The sequence below is a fragment of the Polypterus senegalus genome, chromosome 15, assembly GCF_016835505.1.
Source record: "Polypterus senegalus isolate Bchr_013 chromosome 15, ASM1683550v1, whole genome shotgun sequence".
NCBI lineage: Eukaryota > Metazoa > Chordata > Cladistia > Polypteriformes > Polypteridae > Polypterus > Polypterus senegalus.
The window spans coordinates 46,626,814-46,651,845 of record NC_053168.1 but is presented as its reverse complement, the minus strand read 5'-3'; the positions used below and the strand labels follow the sequence as shown (position 1 = coordinate 46,651,845).

At 37.6% G+C, this 25,032-nt stretch overlaps 3 protein-coding genes across 3 annotated transcripts in view; 1 reads left to right on the top strand and 2 right to left on the bottom strand.

The window, feature by feature from the left end:
• Nucleotides 1-14,117, bottom strand: part of hacl1 (2-hydroxyacyl-CoA lyase 1) — a 60,928-nt gene extending 46,811 nt beyond the window's left edge. Inside the window, exons 1-3 of the mRNA XM_039736362.1 lie at nucleotides 13,957-14,117; nucleotides 4,498-4,602; nucleotides 3,481-3,521 (exon numbers count right to left, since the gene is read on the bottom strand). Of these exons, the coding sequence (XP_039592296.1) occupies nucleotides 3,481-3,521; nucleotides 4,498-4,602; nucleotides 13,957-14,013 (203 nt within the window). The 5' untranslated portion in view covers nucleotides 14,014-14,117. The remainder of the gene's footprint in view (nucleotides 1-3,480; nucleotides 3,522-4,497; nucleotides 4,603-13,956) is intronic.
• Nucleotides 14,118-14,168: 51 nt separating this feature from the next.
• The window catches only part of btd (biotinidase), a 31,726-nt gene continuing 20,862 nt past the window's right edge, over nucleotides 14,169-25,032 (top strand). Inside the window, exon 1 of the mRNA XM_039736363.1 lies at nucleotides 14,169-14,264. The gene's annotated coding sequence lies outside the window, so the exon portion shown is untranslated. The remainder of the gene's footprint in view (nucleotides 14,265-25,032) is intronic.
• On the bottom strand, nucleotides 20,219-24,013 carry LOC120515402 (uncharacterized protein C2orf66 homolog). Its single transcript, XM_039736364.1, has 3 exons — nucleotides 23,958-24,013; nucleotides 23,593-23,684; nucleotides 20,219-20,709 (listed from the first exon to the last, which is right to left on the bottom strand). The coding sequence occupies exons 2-3, from the start codon at nucleotides 23,677-23,679 to the stop codon at nucleotides 20,551-20,553; spliced, it is 246 nt and encodes an 81-aa protein (XP_039592298.1). The 5' UTR covers nucleotides 23,680-23,684; nucleotides 23,958-24,013; the 3' UTR covers nucleotides 20,219-20,550.

Below are 25,032 nucleotides of genomic sequence, written 5' to 3'. Positions count from 1 at the left end.
TTGAACCTTTAGTAGACAAAAGGCAAACATACACTAAAACGTTATTGTAAACAAACACATTTGCATTATGGAACACAGACTTATATTTTAAAATACAAAAAGTATTTAAAATGGTAAGGATGTCTTGTGTATAATTACTTGACAAACCAAGGCATAAGCCTGAGATGCAGAATATTTGTGAATATGTACTGCAAACTGAATAAAATTCACTGATCTTAAATTAAATAGACTATAGAATCAACAAAGCCAAAATTCCAGCAACTTATTGTAAGAAGCTTATCGAAGGTGACCCAAAACATTTGGCTCAAGTTAAACAATTTAAAGGGAATGCTACCAAATATTAACTAAGTGTATGTAAACTTGTGAACCACTGGAATTGTGATATAGACAATAAAAAGTTAAAAAATTATGTCAGTGAACATTGTTGGAAAAACTACTTTTGCCCTGCACAAATTAGATGTCTTAAATGATGCGCTAAATTTATAGTTTACTAGCAAAATACCCGAGCTTCGCAGCAGAGAAGAAGTGTGTTAAAGAAGTTATGAAAAAGAAAAGGAAACATTTTAAAAATAACGTAACATTTGCTTTCTATTCGTTTGCATAAGCACAGTCCTTCATCAGCAATTTTAACTTAGTTACAAAGTGATCAAAAGTCTCGTTTTTACCCCGCGTCCTCTCATTAAACTTGTATCTTGCGAATATCGTATTCGTCTTAGGCATGACAAACGCCAGCGTGTCTATGAACTTAATTTAAAGTTAAGCTTTACACCTTGCTTTCCTATTCGTTTGCATAAGCACAGTCCTTCACCAGCAATTTTAACTCAGTTACAAAGTGATCAAAAGTCTCGTTTATACCCTGGGTCCTCTCAGTAAACTCTCTCTCTCTTGTGATCTCTCGTGTGATCTTGCGATGTCCACGGCTTTATTTAATGTTAGCTAAGACCCAGCACTTAAAAGTTTCTCTCGCACTTTCGCCGAGTTTGTGCCAAACACTAAACCATCTCATCTTCGTTTGCATAAGCACAGTCCTTCATCTGCAAATATTTACTTTATATGGACAGGCACTCAATTACGAGAGAGGCGTGATGATGCAGGACACAACTCCACCTCACATGGCGACCGAGCTGCAGGCTATGGCCGTATATATGGTTGAAAGTAGGTTCCAGTTATGACCGTTACGCCTCGAATTTCGAAATGAAAACTGCCTAACTTTTGTAAGTAAGCTGTAAGGAATGAGCCTGCCAAATTTCAGCCTTCCACCTACACAGGAAGTTGGAGAATTAGTGATGAGTCAGTGAGTGAGTGAGTGAGTGAGTCAGTCAGTCAGAGCTTTGCCTTTTATTAATATAGACTTGCAAAATACCCGCGCTTCGCAGCGGCGAAGTACTGCCTTAATTTTTATTAAGAAGAAAATTAAACCTTTTTAAACTGAGGGAAAGTATACCAATAATTATTTGTTAAGGATCTTTTTGTATACCACATTGTGAGTTCGGCCCTCCGGTTGTAATATGACCAAGCTGTGCGCTGAGCTTACTCTTGAGCATGCAACGTACAGTTGGCCATGTGAACAGTAATCTTGTTTCAAATCTCACAGCTTAGATTGCTGCTGTCATAATCGGTTTGAGTTTCATGGTTTGTTTCAATTACGACAGTATTTGTATGACTTGTGTTGAAGAGACATTCAGCATCTGTCAAGCGTTGTAAGTATACAACCAGTTTCATCGATAACTTCACATCCAGCTTTTGAGACTTTAAACATTCATAAACATCAAAGTGTCCACTACTGAAATCGTCACCTGTGAATCAAGATGTTTAAGAGGCATTGGCGGTTGTCCAAAGGTGTAAAATATTTGGCCATTTCGGTACACTTGAAAGCGACAACCGAAAAATTCAGCGGCAGCCTTCAACTCACATGCAGAACCATAGGTGAAGGGCTTAAGCATTTCACTCTTATAGTGCTCCTGTGTAGTATAATTATCTCCTGTACCGTCATCAGTCCACACCTTGAACCTGTCCCAGTCATTCAATACATAAGACACAATGTTCCTCCGGATATCAAGAGTGAGCCTGATATGGCCGTGCAATATGTAACAAAGATAATGGAAAATGTAGGTGCTATCTCCGGGCATGGAAACCACTCGGTAAGTGACAGTTCTTTGATCGATGGTGATCACCTCGATAGACATGTTAATGGGGGTGCGGTTGGAATGATAAAGGAAATGGGTACCTGAACAATGTAAAGTAAGTCTAAAATACATACACAGTAACTATAATCGTAACAAATGAACAATAAAACAGCGGAGAAGCCGTGGATTAAATTAAAAGGCTGTAGTTATTAGTAGGGAGACGTGAATCCCGTGGCGAAGCAAGGAAGGGAATGAGACTGGAGCGACGGACGGCCTTATATAGGCAGGCAGCTAACAACACCTCACACGGTGACCGAGCTGCAGGCTACAAACATATATATGTACGTAAGGAGGATTCAGTTAGCGTTGGGAACCCGCGTACCAAATTTCTTGAAGATGGACCCATAAGTAAAGACCGTTGAAAAGTTCAATATGGCGGCCGACAGTGATATCATACCACCGAAATAAGGACGTACATTGGTTTCGGTTAGCACAGGGAAGCCATCTACCAAATTTCGTGAAGATGGGGCCATAAATAAGAAAGTTCAACATGGTGGACGTTGTCGACCGTTATCGACCGTTATGACCGTTAAGAGTCAGTCAGTGAGTGAGTGAGTCAGTGAGGGCTTTGCCTTTTATTAGTGTTGATTAATATAAAATCTGTTGAGGGGTTATAGAGTGAGTTTTAAGGAATTCACCCAAAGTGTATGTAAACTTCTGACTTCAACTATAAGTGAATTAATTAATTTCAGTTAATCAGATAACATCTGATTAGCTTGAAGTTTTCAACTTACTAGAAAAAATGGCCCAGCATGATAATAAGCAGCATTTCCAGCCTTATTTACCATTAACTCCTTCAAAGGTGGGTGTTTACAAGAGTTTATGTAAACATGTCAGTTAATATCAAGGAGCAGAAAGCTAAATGTCAAGAAAAGGTGTCTTTGACTATATTACCTCTTTATAATGCCTCACTGTTTTTGCAATTTTTATGTGCATGTGAGAAGGGTACTTGTTTGTTCTAATATTTCTTGAGGTTCTGTAAAAAAGAGAAATTTTCCCATTGGAACAAATAAAGTACTAGTAAAGTAACCCTATTACTTAAATTTATCCAATAGATGGCAGCAAAGACCATAAAATGAACACATTTAATTACCTTTGGCCATTAATCTCCTTCATAGCACAACACCAAATACCAGCTGGCGCTCTCATTTAATAAAAAAATACCCTGCAAAAGATGATGTTCTGTGTACTGTTAGATATGGATTTTGACCTGTCAGAACAGACTGCTTGACTATATGGCCCATAACTGTAAACACACACAAAAAAATCCCTCTCCTCATAAAGGTATCCATACCTTCCAGTTAGAAAGCCAACTGCTGATGCAGCATAACATGCCTATGTTGGGAAAGAATAAAAACAAAAAGAGTAGTAAGGAATTACAAGAATGGTAAAAATAAAATGTTTACTACAAAAAAGCACTTATTTTCAAGTCCATCTAAAAACGTAGAAAGAAGAGTACATTACATGGATTACAATGGCAGTAAAACTAAATTAAACATATTTTGGCAGCACAAAAAAAAAAAGGCAAACGGAGGAGCAAATATGAGGTGGAGTCAAGCTAATGGTAGAAAACGGAACAAACCTTAACAAAGCAGGTAATGTCATTTCTCAATGTAGTCTCCACCCTGTTCAATGCACTTGTGCCACATTCCAGGAAGTGCCTGGATTCCAGCAGAATAAAAGGTTTTATCTTGTCCTTGCAACCACTCATGCACCACTTTCTTCACATCATCATCATCATCTGTCTTGAATCAATGACCACCCGGATGTTTTTTTAGCGGTCCAAAAAAATCTGGTGGATAAGGAGGATGTGGTAATACCTCAAACTTCAGTTTCTCCAGGCAAGCCTTGGTGTTCTTAGCAGTATGTGGGTGGGCATTGTCTTGCAGCAAAAGGACTCCTTGAGACAACAGTTCCCACCGCTTGCATCAAATAGCAGGCTTCACATTGGTCTCCAGCAAGTCACAGTAACTTGCACTAGCGACTGTAGTACTACTCGGTATGTAGTGTTTGACAATAACTCAGGTGCACAAGTGGTTGTGAGGACAAGACAAAACCTTTTAATTTGCTGGAATCCAGGTACTTCCAGGCAGGTGGCGCCAGTGCATTGAGAAGGGTGGAGACTACATTGAGAAATGACATTATCAGTTTTGTTAAGGTTCGTTCCATTTTCTAATAAATCCCATTTTCTAACTTTAGCTCGATTCCCCCTCATATAAAGCGAACATGCAATCACCACAATAGTCCCTCCTCTCACTGTCAGGGCAAACAGCTGTAAGCTGCTGTAGGTATACCAAAAAAGATCACTTACCGCTTGTTCATTTCTCATTCCAATATATTTAATTCCAGCTGCTTGTGCAGCCATTGCAATTTCCATTACAGGAACTCCAACGATGCCAAATATGTATTTAACATTCTAACAAGACATAAGAGCATGCCAAAAAGTTAGTAACTGTTAAAGATGTTATTCTTTCAAATGCCTACAACATCGCATAGAACATCAAAAACTGCTTTTAAGCAGGCTCATTAACCACTAAAGCGCAGAAATGTTCTCTTAAAGAACACACGTACTGCATGTCAATGATCTATTAGCCTTTAAAAAATAAAAAACATCCAAAAGATAAATCAGTCTGAAAATGTAAATGTTTTACATTTATTTCAACAGATTTACTTGTTTCTTGTCAATTTCAACATAAAAAATATCCCTTTGTTTCTAAATAAGGTGTATCTTAGATTTACTAAATGTTTTATTTACAGCTGATCTTCATTTCAAACAAACAGTTTGCACCTGCATAGGGCCGCCACGCCAATATATATTGAATATAAAACAGAAAGAGAAAATAGCGACACAGCTAAAAATGCAGAGGCAAATTTCGACAAAAGTTAAATGCTTGTGTCATGAGCACGAGGCGGCTATGCAGTATCCACAACGGACGTGGCCATTTGCCGTACATAAGATACCATATTGACATTGGCGGGAAGGGCCACCGATTCTTTCTCTGCCCAGGGCCGCCACGAGCCTAGAGCCGCCCCCGAGTACTGCTGCCGTAAATTATTTTATTGAAGGTCGCACACAATCACTGGGCCACCGTGTTTCCATGTTTAATAACATGCTTTAACTCATATCATCATTAAAATTATATCGCGTATACATCTCAGTGTTTTAGTTATTCAGAGAGCTGTAATATCATGAATGTAATGGATTCTGTGTCCTGTTGGAGGTAGAGAAAGCCAGTTTAAGAAGCAAGTAGTGATTCACATACAGAGCACATACAACATTTAATGTGTTACTTTAATTAAGATGGGATTTGAGAAACTAGTAGATTAAACGATTTTAAGGTGAAGTTTATGATGTTCTACTTTAATGACAAAATAAACTATGTGATTAAAGTGGAAATTTCGAGATTGAAGTTGACATTTCGTGCTTTTTTCCCCCCACTGTGTGCCTTTTTTTTTTTCTCTGTACCCTAATAAGCTTTCATATAACACTCAGATGGTGGGCTACGACTCGCCTTTTCATGGCGACTTTGATATGTGACAACTTCTTTTTTATTTCGGGCACTGTGCGACTTTGTGAACTTGAGCTTTCGAGTTTCTCTGAAACGCTATGTCACTCGATCAGCTTCCTTTTGTTGTTTATACCACTGTTTAAACCAACAAACAGTAAGTTTTTCCTTCCCTCCACTTGGTACTCGCTGAAATTCTTCCATTTTCCCTCTTGCTTTTTCCATTGTCTTTTCACAGAACGCTGAGCTTAAGGGCTATTTATATTGATTTGCATATTCAAAGAGGCATAATTCTGGGAGGAGTTGGGGTGGGACAGCAGGCGCGAGCGTTACTTTTCACGCTGACCGGGACTTATGTAGCGGAAGAACGCGGAAGTTGGCGAACAGACAGATTCCTGCATCTGTATTTTTCTGTGCGTAAGCACATTTCGGCTTTTGTGCTTACATCATGTTATAGTGCGAATTCTACACACAGCGTTATGCATGAGGCCCCTAATGCACTGGCTCACACAAATGTCTCACTCTATGACAACAGTAGCTCCTTAGTCCTCATTTCTATGCAATGTGCCATATTGCAAAATGTTGGTTAATAAAAATGCCAATTGCATAAACTGGAATATCACTGCTTTCGATGTATTTAACTGGTTTTGATGTAATGGTATACTCTGGATGGATGGACAGTATTTGGCTATATAATATAAACTTTATTAATCCCAGGTGCAAATTTAGATAAATATGCTACAGGCCAACCTAGATTTTAAAATTTTATTTTGCCTGTGACATATAAAACAACAGAAACATAAAACAAAGATACAGATTTACAGAACAAATAAAACAATTGATCAATAAATGTATGTAATTGCAAAATTACCTTAAGTATCATCTTTTTGTGTGGAATGTCAGAAGCAATGAATTATCTAATAGCAGCAAGCAGAAAAGACCCCTTCTTAGTTCACCATGGTGGAATGGGCATGTTGCAATAAGTGTTCCAAAAGTGCCCTCCCTGCAGAGGATGGAGGAGATTTTTCTAAAATTGCCACAATCCCTTTTTCTACAACAACTTCCAGTGTGTCTAGGGTTAATTCTATGATGGAGCATGCTTTCTTGATAAGTTTTTCAGGACTGATGTAACATTTCTAGCAGTTTGCTGCTCACATCAAAAGATCTGATGGCACATTAGCATTCCTCAAATATGGTTGATGTATTTGATTAGGGATGGTCCTTTAAGAAAAATATCATCATGCAGGCCTGCCACAACAGCATCTCCTGGACATATCACAAGATGATCGATCTGCCGATATCAAACAGCAGATTAGATATCAATAATGATGGAGCCCTACTCCAAAAAACAAACCTGAGAATATACCTGTGTGTGTGTGTGTGTGTGTGTGTGTGGTCACCTTGTGCAATTCAAATAGTGCCACATATTCTCAATTACACTGAAATCAGGGCTCTGACTACACCTCTGTAAAAAACATTCACCATTTTGTACTTGAGCCGCCCCAAGTTTACTTTGGCCTTAGGTAGTTTCAGTTTTTTAGTACACTGAAACACATTATGTTGAAGTGTTGGTTTGTGCTTTTCATCATCCATTTTTCCTTCTATTTTCAGCAAATGACCTCAAATGATGAAAACCAACCCAGCAGCATAAAGTTGTCGTCACTGTACTTTACTGAAAGTATTTTTTAGAAGCAAGCAGTTTAACATTTTCACCAAACGTTATCTATTTGAACTTTGCCCAGAAATTTGAATCTTGGCCTCAGCTGACCACAAAATGTTTTCCCTACATCGCAATTTGGACAACCCCCTGCTTTCTGGCAAACTTCAAACCAACAATGATATGGATCTTTTTAAGTAATGTCTTTTTTTGTGGGGATTTTATTCAAAAAAGTTATTAATTTACTGGTGGAGGCAAATGTTTATGATGACTGTACCCTTTAGGTAGTAATTATCCTTATTTATTTTTCTAACACAGAACAATACCATATTAAAAATCTAATTATGTATGTTTTAAAATAAAAATGCAACCAAAAGATTTATTATTCAGGGAGTCACAGTGGGACAATGGTAGTGCTGCTACCCCGCAACAAGGAGACCCGGGTTTACATCCCAGTTGCTCCTTGAGTTGAATTTGCATGTTCTCTTACGGTCCGTGGGGTTTTCCTCTAGGAGCTCTGGTTTCTTCCCACCGTCTAAAGACATGCAGGTTAGTTGTCCTGGCTTTCCTGCATTGGCCCAAATATGTGCGTGTGTTTGTTGATCCTCAAATGGTCTGTCGCCCTGCCCAGGTGTTGTTGCTGCTTTGCGCCCATTACTTGCTGGGATAGGCTCCGGCTTCCTTATGACCCTGCTTATGAAAAGCATGTTTGAAAATGAACAGATAGATTTGTTATTAAGTAAAATTAGAGGATTGATCAAGGGTCCGAATACTATAACAGTATTGACAAGGTGAATCAACAAGGGATGATCATCCATATTATGAGCTGCCATTCCATCATGAAAATGAGAATCTTCAGACCAAGCAGCTGAGGGTCCTTTAAAAACAGTAAGCCAACAATGTAGCATACAGTATTCCATCTAATTAGGCAATGGTGAGCAATTCTTTTAAGGATCGCAATCAACCTAAAAGAGCCACGTATAGAGCAAAGGATCCATTTTGGCACTCCAACATTGGTGTCAGCTGTGGGATGAAAAGCAGACAGACATAATATCCAATTTTAGCAAACAGAGTGCCACAGAGACAGCGATAGACATACTTAGCTCTTCTTCAAATAAGTTGGAAGTGGCTAATAGGGACACCAAATTCAAAAGGAGGGCTACATAACAGTACTAGCAAAATACCCGCGCTTCGCAGCCGAGAAGTAGTGTGTTAAAGAAGCAATGAAAAAGAAAAGGAAACATTTTGAAAATAACGTAAGATGATTGTCAATGTAATTGTTTTGTCACTGTTGTGAGTGATGAGTATTGCTGTCATATATATTTACACACACACACAAACATATATATATACATATCTATACATATACACATATATATATACACACACACACACACACACACACACATATATACATACATATATATCTACATATATACATACACACATACACACACATATATACACACACAGCTATTTCATATCAGTGCAATACGCTGCTTGTTAAAACGGATAACTCCCGCTCTTACGTGCAAGTCTGCGTGGATATTATGAACTATCGTATTTGTTCAAGTTCTATTTAAATTTTAAATAGAAGGAATTTTTATTTAGTCGACAGAAATATCTTTGGTAGGAATGGTAAAAACAGACAGGAATATTATTCGTGAATAAATCAACTCAAACCTTAAACAACTTATAATATTTTGCTCTCCATAAAAATATATCCTGTCTAAATTATACAAGTTAGAAATAAAGTAAGCGTTAAAAGAACAAACATTCAAATTTCTTTACTCGTATGTAATTTTATATAAAAAATAAACTTAGATTTTAAATATCCCAAAAGATTTTGCTCTCCATAAAAATATATCCTGTCAAAATTATACAAATTCAAATATGAACATGCTGCATAACAAAACCTGGAAATATAAATAAAATGTGTTCCTTTCAGCAATAACAAATCAAATCATTCAGTTGTCTTTGCTCATATGTCATTTTAGAGCAGGACGCCTGGCATCTTTTTTTGGCAACAAGTTCGTTTCTGTTTGGTGTGAGGTTCTGTGTTGTGGAGATTCTCAGGATGGATTGCAGGTGCTCATCAGTGAGGCGACTCCTGTGTGCTGTTTTGTTAGTCTTTATCACTGAGAAGAGCTTCTCACACAGATATGTGCTACCAAACATGCACAAGGTTCGAGCCGCATGTAGACGGACTTTTTTTGTTCTTCAAAGTCACCAAAGCGCCGTGCAAACTCAGTGCGCTCAGTTTATCAGCAAAGTGCGTATTTGGGAACACCGTAGTGACGACTTGGTTTAACATTACTTGGCAACAGGGAAAGTGGGGCAAGTTGCACTGGTGCATTTGTGTCTCCCATAAAAGCAGCTTCACTTGAAATCACTTTGTGATTGTGCACGGGTAAAACGTCCGCTGAAGTGTCAGATTCTTATTTAATTCTTCTGCTTTCTGTATCTTCTGCATTGCATTCAGGTCTTTCAGGTTACCCTGATGTTTTGTCTCATAGTGCCGTCTTAGATTAAATTCTGTAATTACAGCCACATTAGCTCCACAAATGAGACACACGGGTTCAGTAAACATATACTCAGCCTCCCATCGGTTTTAAAGGCTCTATTTTCAGAATCAACTTTTCTCTTCAGCATCGTGTGAGCTAGCTTCGCAATAACTTGCAGCATCATAAGCTAGACTTGATTAACGCGGTAAGTGCAAGGCAGCTGAAGCGCTGCATTATGGGATCTGTAGTTTATTGTGTTACCAGCGCTTCATATACCGGGCCATTAATAACAATAATACAGTATATAAAATGATCTCGCGGGCGGATATAATTACGCGGGCGGATGTGGCCCGCCCTTGAGTTTGACACATATGGACTAAATAGAACTTGAAAATATATATTTTTTAAATGTGATCGCGCAATTCAGATAGAGTTGACGCACTACAGCCTGCATGCCTCAATAAGTCATCCTCCCTCGCTCTTACTTTTTACCGTTCATCTAATGAATACACTGAGTATGGCTTTACCAAAACAATCATTGATGGCGAATAAAGTATCCATTATTCGAGTATGTAGATCGGATATATATATATATATACCCGTGTCGCAGCGGAGAAGTAGTGTGTTAAAAAGCTAGAAAAGAAAAGGGAACATTTTAAAAATAACGTAACATGACTGTCAATATACAGTATTTGTTTTGTGAGTGTTACTGAGTGTTGCTGTCATCAAGGATTTGATTATCATTATTTCTTTCAATCAGGTTCGTATTTGTAGGATGTGTTGTGTTCAAGTTACATTCCGTGTTTGTCAATCGTTGTAAAGATGACAGGTTTCATTCATCGATTCGTTTCTTACTGCATCAATAAACAGCTCGTCTTCTTCTTTATCTGAGACCTGACACACTGCATGCACGGGTTTTTTTACACTGTCTTCCTTTAGCGGGACATTGACTTTTTCCACGTGTGCTTTGTTTCCGCAGTAGCTGGATTTATGAATATGCTTGTATGTATCAGGCGCTTCATATTTTTGCTGCCTTTTCAATTGTGTAATTGGTTTTGTTCAGCTCTTTGGAACTGTTGCTTTTATCTGTGCACTGCGTCAGTTCACGTGAGCCGCTCGGTGTACATGCATCGAAGGTTCCCAGCTGTGCTGGTGCCATCTCGTGCTATGTCCATGGCTGTATTTAATGTTACCTTAGTCCTGGCACTTAAAACTTTCTCTCGCAGTTTCGCTGAGTTTGTGTCAAACACCACCCTGACCATCTCATCTTCCTCTCCATAAGCACAGTCCTTCACCCGTGAATATTTAGTGGCAGTTTGCTATTGGATTGCCGCTGACGGACGGCCTTATATGGGCAGGCACTAAATTACAAACGCCAGCGGCAGCCTGTCCATGAACTTAATTTAAAATGTAGGTTTACATCGTGCTTTGTTTCAAGTAGCAGAACTCATGAATATGGTTGTATATGTCACTTTCGCTTCGCTTCTTATTGTTTAGCTGCCTTCTAAATTATATAATGCATGTTTTCTTCAGCGCTTTTTGAAGGTCTTCCTGGTTTTCTATGTACTGCGTGATTACGTGAAGGCGTGATGATGTCACACGAAACTCCGCCCCACGGCGTTCAAGCTCATCTCCATTACAGTAAATGGAAAAACAGCTTCCAGTTATGACCATTACGCGTAGAATTTCGATATAAAACCTGCCCAACTTTTGTAAGGAAGCTGTAAGGAATGAACCTGCCAAATTTCAGCCTTCCACCCACACGGGAAGTTGGAGAATTAGTGATGAGTCAGTGAGTGAGTGAGTGAGTGAGGGCTTTTCCGTTTATTAGTATAGATTGACAAGTTGCATCAAATTGGTGATCAGTCATCAATAGCATAAGCCGGCATTCGATCACTGAAATAAGCAGCTCCAGAGACCGTTTCAGAGGTACCTATGTAAACAGCCAGCCTTACAAACAGAATTCCATCTAGTGCGACCTATAGTGAGCAGTTCTTTTAAGGATACAGAGCCACGTAAAACAGCCCTGTAATGAGTAAAGGATCCATTAATGCACTTGACGCTGGTGTTACATATTTTCAGAAGTCACATACTTTTTTTTAAGTATGTAACTAATACATACTAATAAAGGGGACAGAGATAAGAAAGTTAAAATCTTGAATTGCCAAAAATTGACACCTATTAGGGGCCCAGTCTATGTGCTTTCACTTCCATTCCTTCTCTTATCAACAAATGAAAGATTAAATTCATTCAGACTTTTTATGCAGCTCTTAAATGCGTATGTAATATATAATATTGAGCAGTGCCATTTCTGGGCATATGCGGTTTAGGCAAGCACTTGGGGCATCCTCTAGTGGTCAGGGTGCATTACTGCAGCCCCATGCTGGGATTCCTATCTTTATTTTGTTTAGAAAACAAATTGTCTGGACCAGACTGGAACACAAAGAAATGTTTGTGTTGTGTGCCTCAGCAGCACCTGCACTGTCTGCACTATACCCAGCATAATCTGTTGCCCAGAAATGGCCCTGGGTGACACAACATTTTTTTAAACAATTAAGATCTATGAACACTCTGACTTAAAGTGAATGTCTGATTATATTGTTTTATATTTTCACATGCTAGCGATGTTTGGTCTTAACATCTGATGACCTACACAGTCCAACAATAACACAAACAACAACAATGATGATGGCAATAATTATAATCCTCCAACTGTAGCATAGAAGAGACAGATGTGGCGAAATAAAATTAAACGACCAAAACTGCAACATGACTGTAGTTCTTGATTGAATTGCTAAAAGCACTTGTAACCCAAACTATAACTGTCTCCCAAATTGAAATATATTAAAACTTGTAAAAAACTTTGCAAACATTGTCCTCTGCTGCCTACCACCATTTGTGAGATTTGCTCTGGGCACGGTCAAGCAGATGACTGTTTTTTTTGGATAGGCAGATTGCATTATTTGTGGTAAATAGGAATTGTGGGTAATGATTCCTATTTAAAGAAAATCATTAAATTCTTAGTTTCACTGAATATTGTAATTATGCTAAGTTTTCAAATTATTTTATTAATTTAAATGACATGTATATGCTATGGTAATTTCTTAGCTAAAAAAAAGTTTATATGCAGAATGTCACCATCATCAAAAAGCACAAGTTTAGATGGTAGTTTAAATAGATAACTATAGAAATCAAACTGTAGTTGCAGCAAAAATGTAAGTGCTTGTAATTTTTTTAGAGAAATGTTAAAAGCAATATAGACTACTCATACTGCCCTGTTCCCACTTATTTTCTGAAACTGTACCCCTCAAGAGTGTGTTTTTCTGAGATGGTCTTGTGAGCAGACATTCCTATAACTCATCATTTTCAAATTTTGAACTTTAGGTCCTAAATACTGTCCTCTCCTGTTCTCAATTTACAGGTCTGGCAGTGATGATTCCTCAAAGCAAAGAGGGTGGTGTGGGGCGCCATTTACAATTTCGCTTAGGGCATCAAAAATCCTAGAACCGGTTCTGATATGGAGCATATTTCAGGAATGCACTAAGGGAGATGAAATGGTGCTCTTTATAGTTGTCAGTCATTTACTATATCTTACCCCTTAACCTTCCAACTTTACTGAAAATGTCAGGCTGATTATTTATGAACTGAACGTTCGCCCACACAAATGAACTACTCCATGTGCACGTCGTGTACAAATAGTAAAGAATTACCCCGTGACTGCCTAAGGATTTAAAATATATGCATACGGTAAGAGCAAACAAACTGAATTGCATTTGAGGAGGAACTAGCGGAATATTTTAAAAGTTACTAATAATGATAAGTTGCAAATATTAATGATAAAGCCTGTAATATTTTTTTCATTTGACATATCGCTTTAAACTTTCGCCCCGATTTTATTTGGAGCAACAATATACTTCTTCCCTACTGGAAATAATGAATTGACAAGATTGGTTCCACCACAGCACCACGAATTGAAAAGCAAAACTTCTGGAACAAGTGGCTTTTTTTAAGGTTAAAGGGATATATGTTGAGAAAACATACAATGAATTGTGAAACACAGAGAAGTGTACATTGCTGTGAATTATGAAAAAGTGCATACACACCTGTGTGCGCAGAGCTTCTGCCAAAAGCTGAGCCCCCGAAAGTTCTTCGTCGTCCATTTATGCCGAATTAATTTTAAGGGAGTAAAACTAAGAGCGAAATACAAAACTCAAGGCTGACGCGTTTTATGCCACGGTTAGACAGCAGATAACCGCCTTGTGACTTGTAATGATTGAAAGCTGACTGAGCCACTCAGGATGGAATATTAAAGAGAAGGGGCGGGCTCTCATGAAGAGAGCGTCGGACTTTGAAACTCTGAATATAAAATACCACAGTTAAGAGTGGCAGTTTCATTTTCCTAGAAATAAGGGTAATGTATCAATCTTCTTCTAGTTTCATAAAATAACACTTAAAATTATTTAGATTTTATTCTTCGCAGACACGACGTAGATTGGGCCGCTTTTTCACAGTCTGTAGCACCTGTGTTGTATTCCTGGAATGTTCTTGTCTTGCGTGAGTTCCAACATTTTCAAAAGGACGCTTGGGTTTCCGTGTGTAGAGTTATGGAGTCTTGTTAAGACCGCAGTTGGTTATGGTGGCGGGATAGCTTTCGGTTCTCTGGCCGGTGTAATGCCAAATACAGAACCGGTGCACAAAAAGCATGGGAATTTGTTTCCTTAATTAGATTTTATTCATATGGTTGTTTATTGTTATACCTTTGCATTCTGTATTAGTATGAAAATCCCAAGTTCATCTGATCCATGCTCTGTGCCTAGAATGACTACGACTATAATAAATTACAATACAGTATCACATTTAATGGCCAGTTACCAGGTAAGGAATGACTGACAGGGAGCGGACGTATAGGTAGACTGTCCATGAGGGGACAGGAGTTTCCAGATTCATAAAACATTCACATACGTAAGACATTCTGGAACTTTAGGCTTTTTCACCCAGACCTTTTTTAAGCTTTTAATGGAATTCTTCATCCAATATAAATATATATATATATATATATATATATATATATATATATATATATATATCTCCTACAATTGTGCTTGAAGGTTTGTGAAGCCTTTAGAATTTTCTATATTTCTGCATAAATATAACCTAAACATCATCAGATTTTCACTCAAGTCCTGAAAGTAGATAAAGAGAAACCAGTTAAGCAAATGAGACAAAAATATTATACTCTGTCATTTTATTTATTAAGGAAAATGATCGAATATTACATATTTGTGAGTGGCAAAACTATGTGAACCTTTGCTTTCAGTATCTGGTGTGACCCCACCTTCAGCAATAAATGCAACTAAACGTTTCCGGTAACTTTTGATCATTCCTGCACACCAGCTTGGAGGAATTTTAGCCCATTCCTCCGTACAGAACAGCTTCAACTCTGGGATGTTGGTGAGTTTCCTCACATTAACTGCTCACTTCAGGTCCTTCCACAACATTTCGATTGGAATAAGGTTGGGACTTTGACTTGGCCATTCCAAAACATTAACTTAATTCTTCTTTAACCATTCTTTGGTAGAATGACTTGTGTGCTTAGGGTCATTGTCTTGCTGCATGACCCACCTTCTCTTGAGATTCAGTTCATGGACAGATGTCCTGACATTTTCCTTTAGAATTCTCTGATATAATTCAGAATTCATTGTTCCATCAATGAAGGCAAGCCGTCCTGGCCCAGATGCAGCAAAACAGGCCCAAACCATGATACTACCACCACCTTGTTTCACAGATGGGATAAGGTTCTTATGCTGGAATGCAGTGTTTTCCTTTCTCTAAACATAACGCTTTTCATTTAAACCGAAAAGTTCTATTTTGGTCTCATCTGTCCACAAAACATTTTTCCAATAGCCTTCTGGTTTGTCCATGTGATCTTTAGCAAACTGCAGACGAGCAGCAATTTTTTTTTTGGAGAGCAGTGACTTTCTCCTTGCAACCCTGCCATGCACAGAATTGTTGTTCAGTGTTCTCCTGATGGTGGACTCATGAACCTTAGCCAATGTAAGAGAGGTCGTCAGCTGCTTAGAAGTTACCTTGGGGTCCTTTGTGACCTCGCCAACTATTACACGCCTTGCTCTTGGAGTGATCTTTTGTTAGTCGACCACTCCTGGGGAGGGTAACAATGGTCTTGAATTTCCTCCATTTGTACACAATCTGTCTGACTGTGGATTGGTGGAGTCCAAACTCTTTAGAGATGATTTTGTAACCTTTTCCAGCCTGATGAGCATCAACAACTCTTTTTCTGAGGTCCTCAGAAATCTCCTTTGTTCATGCCATGATACACTTCCACAAACATGTTGTGAAGAGCAGACTTTGATAGATCCCTGTTCTTTAAATAACACAGGGTGCCCACTCACACCTGATTGTCATCCCATTGATTGAAAACACCTGACTCGAATTTCACCTTCAAACTAACTGCTAATCCGTGAGGTTCACATACTTTTGCCACTCACAAATATGTAATATTGATCATTTTCCTCAATAAATAAATGACCAAGTATAATATTTTTGTCTCATTTGTTTAACTGGTTTCTTTTTATCTACTTTTAGGACTTGAGTGAAAATCTGATGATGTTTTAGGTCATATTTATGCAGAAATATAGAAAATTCTAAAGGGTTCACAAACTTTCAAGCACAACTGTACATACGAATGTGCTTTCTGGAAAAAATGAAATCTCCTGTTTTCAAGGAGAACAGAGAACACAAGCTTCTGAGAAATTGGGCGTCTATGAGGGCCAACACTGGGTAACAACAAACGGTATCAAAACATCCAATAAAAAAAACTCCCGTTTCTTGTGTCACATATTCCACGCGTCAAGTCATCCAGGCGTATGCTTACAATATGTGCATACAAATACTTATGGAAAATCAGCAGTGCACGAACAGGAAACGCCTTTTTCTTACTCCTCCGGTTGTATTACAGGCTGCCATCTGCTGAATAAACAACCATATTCTTTCCTGGATTCCTTGCTATATTCTTATGGACTTTTCTTCACAAAAGCTATTTTTCCCAGTGTCATTAAAATACGTTTTAAATCATCTTAATAGACGTCCATTCTCTATAATCATCTTTATAATATCACTAAAATTACTGAATGATTTTCATTATCTGTTTAATTTAAATTAATTTCTGATGTTCATTCCTAAACATTTTGCAAGGCATTATAATGTTTTTTTTTTTTCCCATGTATTATATGCAATTCCTGTGTCAATGTTTTTCAAAATAACATAAATAATGATTAAATCCACAATGTCCTAACTGAAGTCTGTTATCATCTCCCCTTGATTGGCTATTAAATTTAATTGTATTATTAACTGTTGGTTTTAACTGATATAAGCTCCTTCCCTTATTGCCATACTACTTGCCACTCATTTATAATTCATTTTATAATCACATTTTTAATGTCATTTTTTTCCCCAAAGGTAATTCAGAATCTATTAGTTCTTTATTCAGTGACTTTCATTTCAATTTATCAGCAATCTTATTACGACTTTGTGTTGAACGAGTGGTTGCTCATGGAGTCCCGAATGAAGCACATTACCTGGATTGTGAGGGAGCATCACTTATGGCACTATGGCCATGTGGCGTGTTTCCCCGAGGGTTAATCCGGCTCATAAGATCCTCATCGTTGGGGACCCAAGTGGCTGGACCAGGCCAAGGGGTCACCCACGTAACACCTGGCTACGGCAGATAGAGGGTCATTTCCAGAGGGTAGGACTGGACATACACATTTTATATATATATATATATATATATATATATATATATATATATATATATATATATATATATATATATATATATATATATATATATATATATATATATATATATATATATATATATATATATATATATATATATATATATATATATATATATATATATATATATATATATATATATATATATATATATATATATATATATATATATATATATATATATATATATATATATATATATTGTGGTCCCCGGCGGGACGCCAGGAGGACAGAGGAGGGCTTGTGCCTCATACACACCGCGGGCGTCCGTCCTGGTTTTGTTGGGAGCCACGGGTCGAGGGCATGGAAGCCCTACCCTGTAGGGGCCCCGTGGTTACCGCCAGGCGGCGCCCGATGCGGTTGATCCCATGCAGTCGCCGGCCGGAGCTGGAGCCCGGCCGGACGCCTTGGAGGACGAGAGGAGGCTTGTGCCTCCTCCACACCGCGAGGGGGCGTCCGTCCTGGTTCTGTTGGGGACCACGGGTACAGGGCATGGAAGACCAGCCCTGTAGGGGCCCGTGGTCACCGCCAGGCGGCGCTCCGATGCCGGTTTATCCCGTACGGGCTGGGGCTGGAGCCCGGCCGGGACACCTTGGAGGACGTGAGGAGGGCGAGTGCCTCCTCCAGACGGAGTGGGGGCGTCCGTCCTGGTTAGGCAGGGGGCCTCGGGTACAGGGCTTTGAAGCCCAGCCCTGTAGGGACCTGTGGCCACCGCCAGGCGGCGCCCCGGTGCCTAATTATCCGGGAGCCGGCACTTCCGCCACACCAGGAAGTGCCGGGGAAGACTTGTGTGGCACCGGAGAGCTGCCAGGAAGAGAGCGATACTTCCGCCACGCTGGGCGTGGCTAAGGACGGAACACCTGGGGCTCATCCGGGAGCCTTATTTAGGGCCTCCCTCCAGTCATTGGTGGAAGTCGGGAGGAAGCAGACTGAGCTGGAGAGCGAGGACAGGAGGCGGCCAGGAAGGCACTAAGGACTGTGGGCCTGGACTTTTGGGGAATTCGGTGCGAGAAGGCACTGGGGGTGCACGTGAGCAAAGACCTTGTATATAGTGTATATAAATAAATAGTGTGTGGGAAAAATATGATGTCCGTCTGTCTGTGCCGGGGCCAGTTGTCACAATATATATATATATATATATATATATAATATATATATAATATAATATAATATAATATATATATATATATATATATATATATATATATATATATATATATTATAATATATATTATAATATATATATATATATATATATATATATATATATATATATATATATATATATATATATATATATATATATATATATATATATATAGGCTCATATAGTCACAGGCTATATATATATATATATACTATATATATATACTATATAGCCTGTGACTAATTCTTTTTAGCTGGTTTAAAAAGTGGATACATGCATGGCTGGACATAAAGTATAAATGGAAAATATAAAACATTAAGAATAATTACACACAGTTAAAAATTAGGGCAATATTAAAAGCCAATGTACTTACCACCTCCTTAGAATCTTGCATATTTTTTGGAATATACTGGATTATTTTCTGGTGCATTTATTATTTTTTTGCCTGTTGCTGTTACAAGCAGTACTTTGTTTTAAATAAGAACATTTTTATATTTTGTGTATCTTGAATATGTTCAATTCTGGAAGGTCTTAGGCCTCCGAAACATTTTTATTACACAAACATTTTAATTAAAAGAAGAGTATTAAATTATGTAACTCTCTAAAAGAGTAATAATTATTTAATGTGTCTTGGCATTTGGGAACCTCATGATTAGCTGCAAGAGTATATGTGCTTGAGGGTGCAGAGTACAAGTGATAAGCAATAAAGCAACAATTAAAGTGGCCACATCTAAAGGTAGGTAAATCGATCAAATGTAGTAAGTGTAAGACTGAACATTAAACTGAGCCCTTGAAGTGGCAGGGTCATTGAAATTCCTGTTTCTGAATATAGATGAGAGGAGAGGATATGTCAATGTTTTTTTCCTTTATTATTATTTAAACCGTATTAACCATAAAAGGTTTGTCACCTTTTTTGTTTTAATGATCTTATATAGCTTTTAGGTGAAATACTACTATGAGACTATGGTGTTGCCATTTGTCAGTTTGTTGATTCTGATATTGTTCATCTTTGCTGAACGCTCCACTAAATAATCCCACAATAGGACCGCTATCTCACTTTCCATTGTAATATTTATCCTCTTATGCTAGAAATTGTAAATCCTTTATGACCCTTTAGGTGCAGATTTTAACACTTGCCACACCTGCCCAGCACAGCAGCATGTTCTTTTTTTTTTTTTCTAGTGCCACCTCTGCAGCAGCCTCATTGTAAACGTTGATTTCTATCTTCAATCAGAAATGAATGACAGGCAAGCTCCTCGAGTGCCTGAAAACATTTTTACTTTTACTTTGTTCTGTTGTTTATACATTTTTTTAATATAAATTTACCAGATCCAAAGACATCTTTCAGGTTCAAGGTGATTACAAATTATACAGTTAGCTTTATTGTTTCCCATTAATATTCAAAATAGATAAGCTCAGTAACACTTACGGAAAGATATTTATTTATTTTTTTTTTAGAAAGTGTATGTTTCAGGTCATCATAGTATTGCAAGGTTTGTATGATGCAAGAATGAAATAGAATCCTACATTGTGCTATAGTTGAAATATATTAGTATTTTTTAAATGCGTCTGCATCAGCTTCGTTTACAAAACCAGAATGGAATGATCTGAATATTGCTTTAAGAAAACACATTTTAAATAGTTTACAGGGTTGACAGGGAACTGCAAAAATGTTCATTGTACAGGAAGAAGTAAAGAATAAAAATGTTCTTTAAACTGGTACGAAGATGCTTCAAACATCAAAAGCATTGTTGCTTTCCAGGTCTTGTTGATAAATGTCAAAGTTGGATTTGGTTTTGCTTCCCAGGTTACCTGTAAGTTTTCCCTTTTTGCCCAAGTTGACCAGATTCATACCTCTTCCATTTAAGTAGGATTGGAGAATTTTGATAAACTAGAAAAAGACAAAAAAAAAAAAAATGTATTTATACAGTAAGTACAGTAGCAGATTACAATCACAATGTGCAGACCCAAGTCCTACAGTTGGACATATTCCAAAGCCACTGTCACATCACGGAGGGCTAAAAGCTGACCCCATAGCAGTGTCTAGAGGGAACACCACATGGCTGCAGCACATCTGTGACTGAGATTTTCTGTTTGTTTTAGGATAGCAATTTTATTTTTATGTACTCTTTGCAGACTTTCTTTAATTTAATATTACTTAATGCAGTTGTTCATTTCTATAATTAAAGCACTATCAGATTTTGTATTGCATATTGCAATCAATCCCCTTCAGGTCACAATGCCCATAGAATATCCATCCATCCATCCATTATCCAACCTGCTATATCCTAACTACAGGGTCACGGGGGTCTGCTGGAGCCAATCCCAGCCAACACAGGGCGCAAGGCAGGAAACAAACCCCGGGCAGGGTGCCAGCCCACCACAGGACACACCCACACACTATGGACAATTTAGAATCGCCAATGTACCTAACCTGCATGTCTTTGGACTGTGGGAGGAAATCCGGAGGACCCCCACGCAGACACGGGGAGAACATGCAAACTCCACACAGGGAGGACCCAGGAAGCGAACCCAGGTCTCCTAACTGCGAGGCAGCAGCGCTACCATTGCGCCACCGTGCTGCCCTGCCCATAGAATACTCTGGGTGAAAACTTTTGTGTATTGAAACTGTTTTTTAAGGATGTTACTGCACACTGGTACAGGACTTAAAATATAATCACATTCTGAATAAACCTGGAATTTGCATTTACTTCCCATGTCTGAATGATGTGCATACTTAGTTAATTAGCATCTATAAATTGGCCCTGCATGAGTGCCATTTACTCTAACATATACCTCCTGAGCTAATTTTAAAGTGATAGGGAGCCTGAAACTGCCCCGACAACGTCAAGTATGTCAGGTGCCAACACTGCTGGGGGTACTAGTCTGTTTTTTAACAGACTTGATTATTAACCTACTCTGCACACATTTGGAATCTGAGAAGAAAACTGGAGTCCCCAGGGAAAGCCCAATGGAGAAACCTACATGCTGTGAAAATTATACATAGAACTGGGATTTTAACTCTCTTCTTTAGAGCTATAAAGCAGCTTCTCTTACCATTGTGCTGCTGTACCATGGCGAAATAAATATGTAAAATATAGTCTGTCAGTCTGACTAAATTCTAAGTGCTATTTTGCTTACCAGGCTCAAATACACTACCTTGATGAAACTGTTCAAACTGTGCCTTCTCATTGTCATTTTGATTAGTTTTCATTAAAGCAATTTATAAAACAAAGGTTAAAAGGTTTAGTTTTACCAGTAGTAGAAGTACTGTACTTTGTTCACCCTATTATAGCTGTAGCTACTTCTTTAAATGAACGTTTTGCTGCTTGCAGTAGTTAAGAAAATTGCCTTTTGTAATTAAGGGTAAAATTTAATGAATGAAAAAGTTGACATCTTTCTGTAGTGGCTTACGCTACTGTACAAGTAATCTTTTTACTTTGCTTGTTTGTGATGCTTCATAAATGCTCAAAATCAATTAACTCATACAAATTCACTTTTCCTGTTTTGCATTTTACTCAACTATACCTGAACCTGTTCCCCAAATTCTGAGTCCTTTATACCAACAGTACACATTCTGATTCTTATGTATTGTTGTTTTAAGCTGTCTGTCAACTTCCATGAACTATTAGGTCACCCTTACCCATGTTGAATCTTCTAAATTTGTGTCATGTATTGTATAATCTTGTATTTTGTCTGTTATGTTCAATTGTACATTTGTTTGCTTTGTAAAGTTCCTTCAGTTGGCATACCCTTTGAATTATGAAATATAACTTCTTGAATGATTTGATTATGTAAACATAATTTAAATTAAGATTACATATACAGTGTCTTCAAAAACAGTGATGACAGAGCAAGGTTAATGTGATTTCCAATTTACTTACAAGCAAATGAGCAGCTCCTGTTTCAGTGTGCACAGCTAAGCATGTTAAAGACAATACGTTAGACTCACAGGGCTGATTTGTAATCCCTCTGTGAACGTTAAGCCAGTGAAGATCATAGTAATGCTCAAAGGTGAGCTTGTATTGTAGACACCGAGAGATTCATTTGATTTGCATACAACTGAGTGCTGACTCACAAACACTCTAAGATGTTTTTACATTGTGCTTTTTCTTTTCATATAAGCTCCTGTTTAAAAAATGTTTATTTTGTGAGTGTCATACAATTACATTTTAAATAGAAAATATTGATGGAAAATAATGGAAGGTAAGTTTTAGCACTTTTTATAATATTATACTTGCAAAACAGATTTCAGGTGCTATATGAGATGCTGTGGATCAAGTGCAAGATCAAGTATTTAAAATATTTTTTCCAGAGATGTCTCATTTAGTAATGTCAGAACACGCCTGTAAATATTAGATGTTAAAACATTTTTATTCTGGTTCTTTTTTTTTGGTATTAATGCCTCAAAAATCACCACAGGCCACAGTACTTTACAGTTATTTACTAAATGGTGTGATTGGTAAAAAGTATTTATTACAGAGTAGCAGATGATAAATCAGAGAGTTTGATTAGTGCTGTTTATAAAATGTATTTAGTGATGCTGATTCATTGTAAGGACTAGGACATTCTTCATTATGTTCTGTAATATTAATATTGCAGAAACACATTAAATGTTCATGTACCTCCAAGGTAATTTTACTTCAAATAAACTAAAGTTTCACTTTTAATTTTCCCCTTTCCTCCAGAACATTTCATCTCTGGTAATCTGCCAGCTAAGACACATTCTTTAACATTTCCCCTTGTGTTTAAAGTCATAACAAAAGTTACATACCAGATTTCGATTTTCAGGATTTCTCAGAGATTTCCATTCTTCCTCACTGGAATCAAGCTCAGAAGTCACACAAGAACAAATCAGCATGGTCACTATAAGTGTCACAAAGTAAACATTGTTCATCCTGTTTATAAAAGAACAATATCAATTTAATGTATATAATACACAGATTTTATTGTAAGAAAGTTTGCAATACTGTATGTTTAAAATTATATTGTATTAGCCTTATAATAAAGAAGAAATTAGATTTATTGTACTTTTTAATAAAAGAGAAGTTTGACAATATTGCAAAGGTAATAAAAAAAAATCCCTACAACATTGAATATGAATACAATATGAATATTAGTTATATACAAATGTATTACCTGGCGTTAATTCTGGATATTTCTTAGAAGAAATCAAAATGTGAAAACAGTCAGCATAAAATAATATTCTGTCTTCTTTTGTGAGTGCGTTTTTCTACTCTCATTTATACCTTGGGATTATAATAGCCATCCCACTCTTCATGCATACGTGAATTGCAATGAGATGAGCACAGAAAATTAACCCTGGTTCTGACTAGTAACTGCAGTCAGAAGAAAAAAAAATAACAGGGCTGCTATGTCCCTCTTTTTAAGTATGATTTTTCTCTGTGCAGCAAATTACAGGTAACTTTGCTTTTCTATTGATAACAGTGAAGTGATTAACATCTTATTAATGTCACTGACGCTTGCACATGAATTTGTGTTGTAAAAGTGGAGGTGGAGTTGGCCATGTAGCGTATGATATTGCAATACAGAAACACAAACCGAAGGAGCCGAAGGTGTTGCACCTTCACTTTCCTTGCTGTATACACAGTACAGTACTGTTACAGCTGCATAAGGATGTAAAGTGATGGAATCTTGTTTGCACTTTGTATTGTGGGCATCACCAAATTGATATGGTGTTTCTGTTTCATGTTTTGTGGATTAAATTGTGTGTAACAGTATGTCATTATTATACCATTTACTATAATATAGTATAGACTTGATGATTTGTTCCACTGGAGATCGTGGGACCACAGAAGCAGTGAAAGTTTGCTTTCCACTGTAGCAAGTACTATATAAATAATATTGTGCCTGTATCTTATTTGCAATATTTCAGATTTTCCACTAAGAATGCCTTTAAACAAAAAGGTCTTAGCTGGACCCCTTCTGCATTCCAGGATATGAAAGATAGTCCCGCTCAAGAATAAACTGGGATTATTATTCTGTACAGATGTTTCATTATTAATGTGCACACAACTAAGAAGAAATCTTAATATTTAGAAAATCAGTTGATTATGTACATAATAATCCTTAAAAGGACGCAGACCTCAAGGTTTGGAAGTATTTTTCTTTGTCAGGGGGTTTTATTCTATATGTTCAATCAAGCCATTCTTGATTACTTTCCTGTTGTAGATTATATGTGTCAGCAGTACAG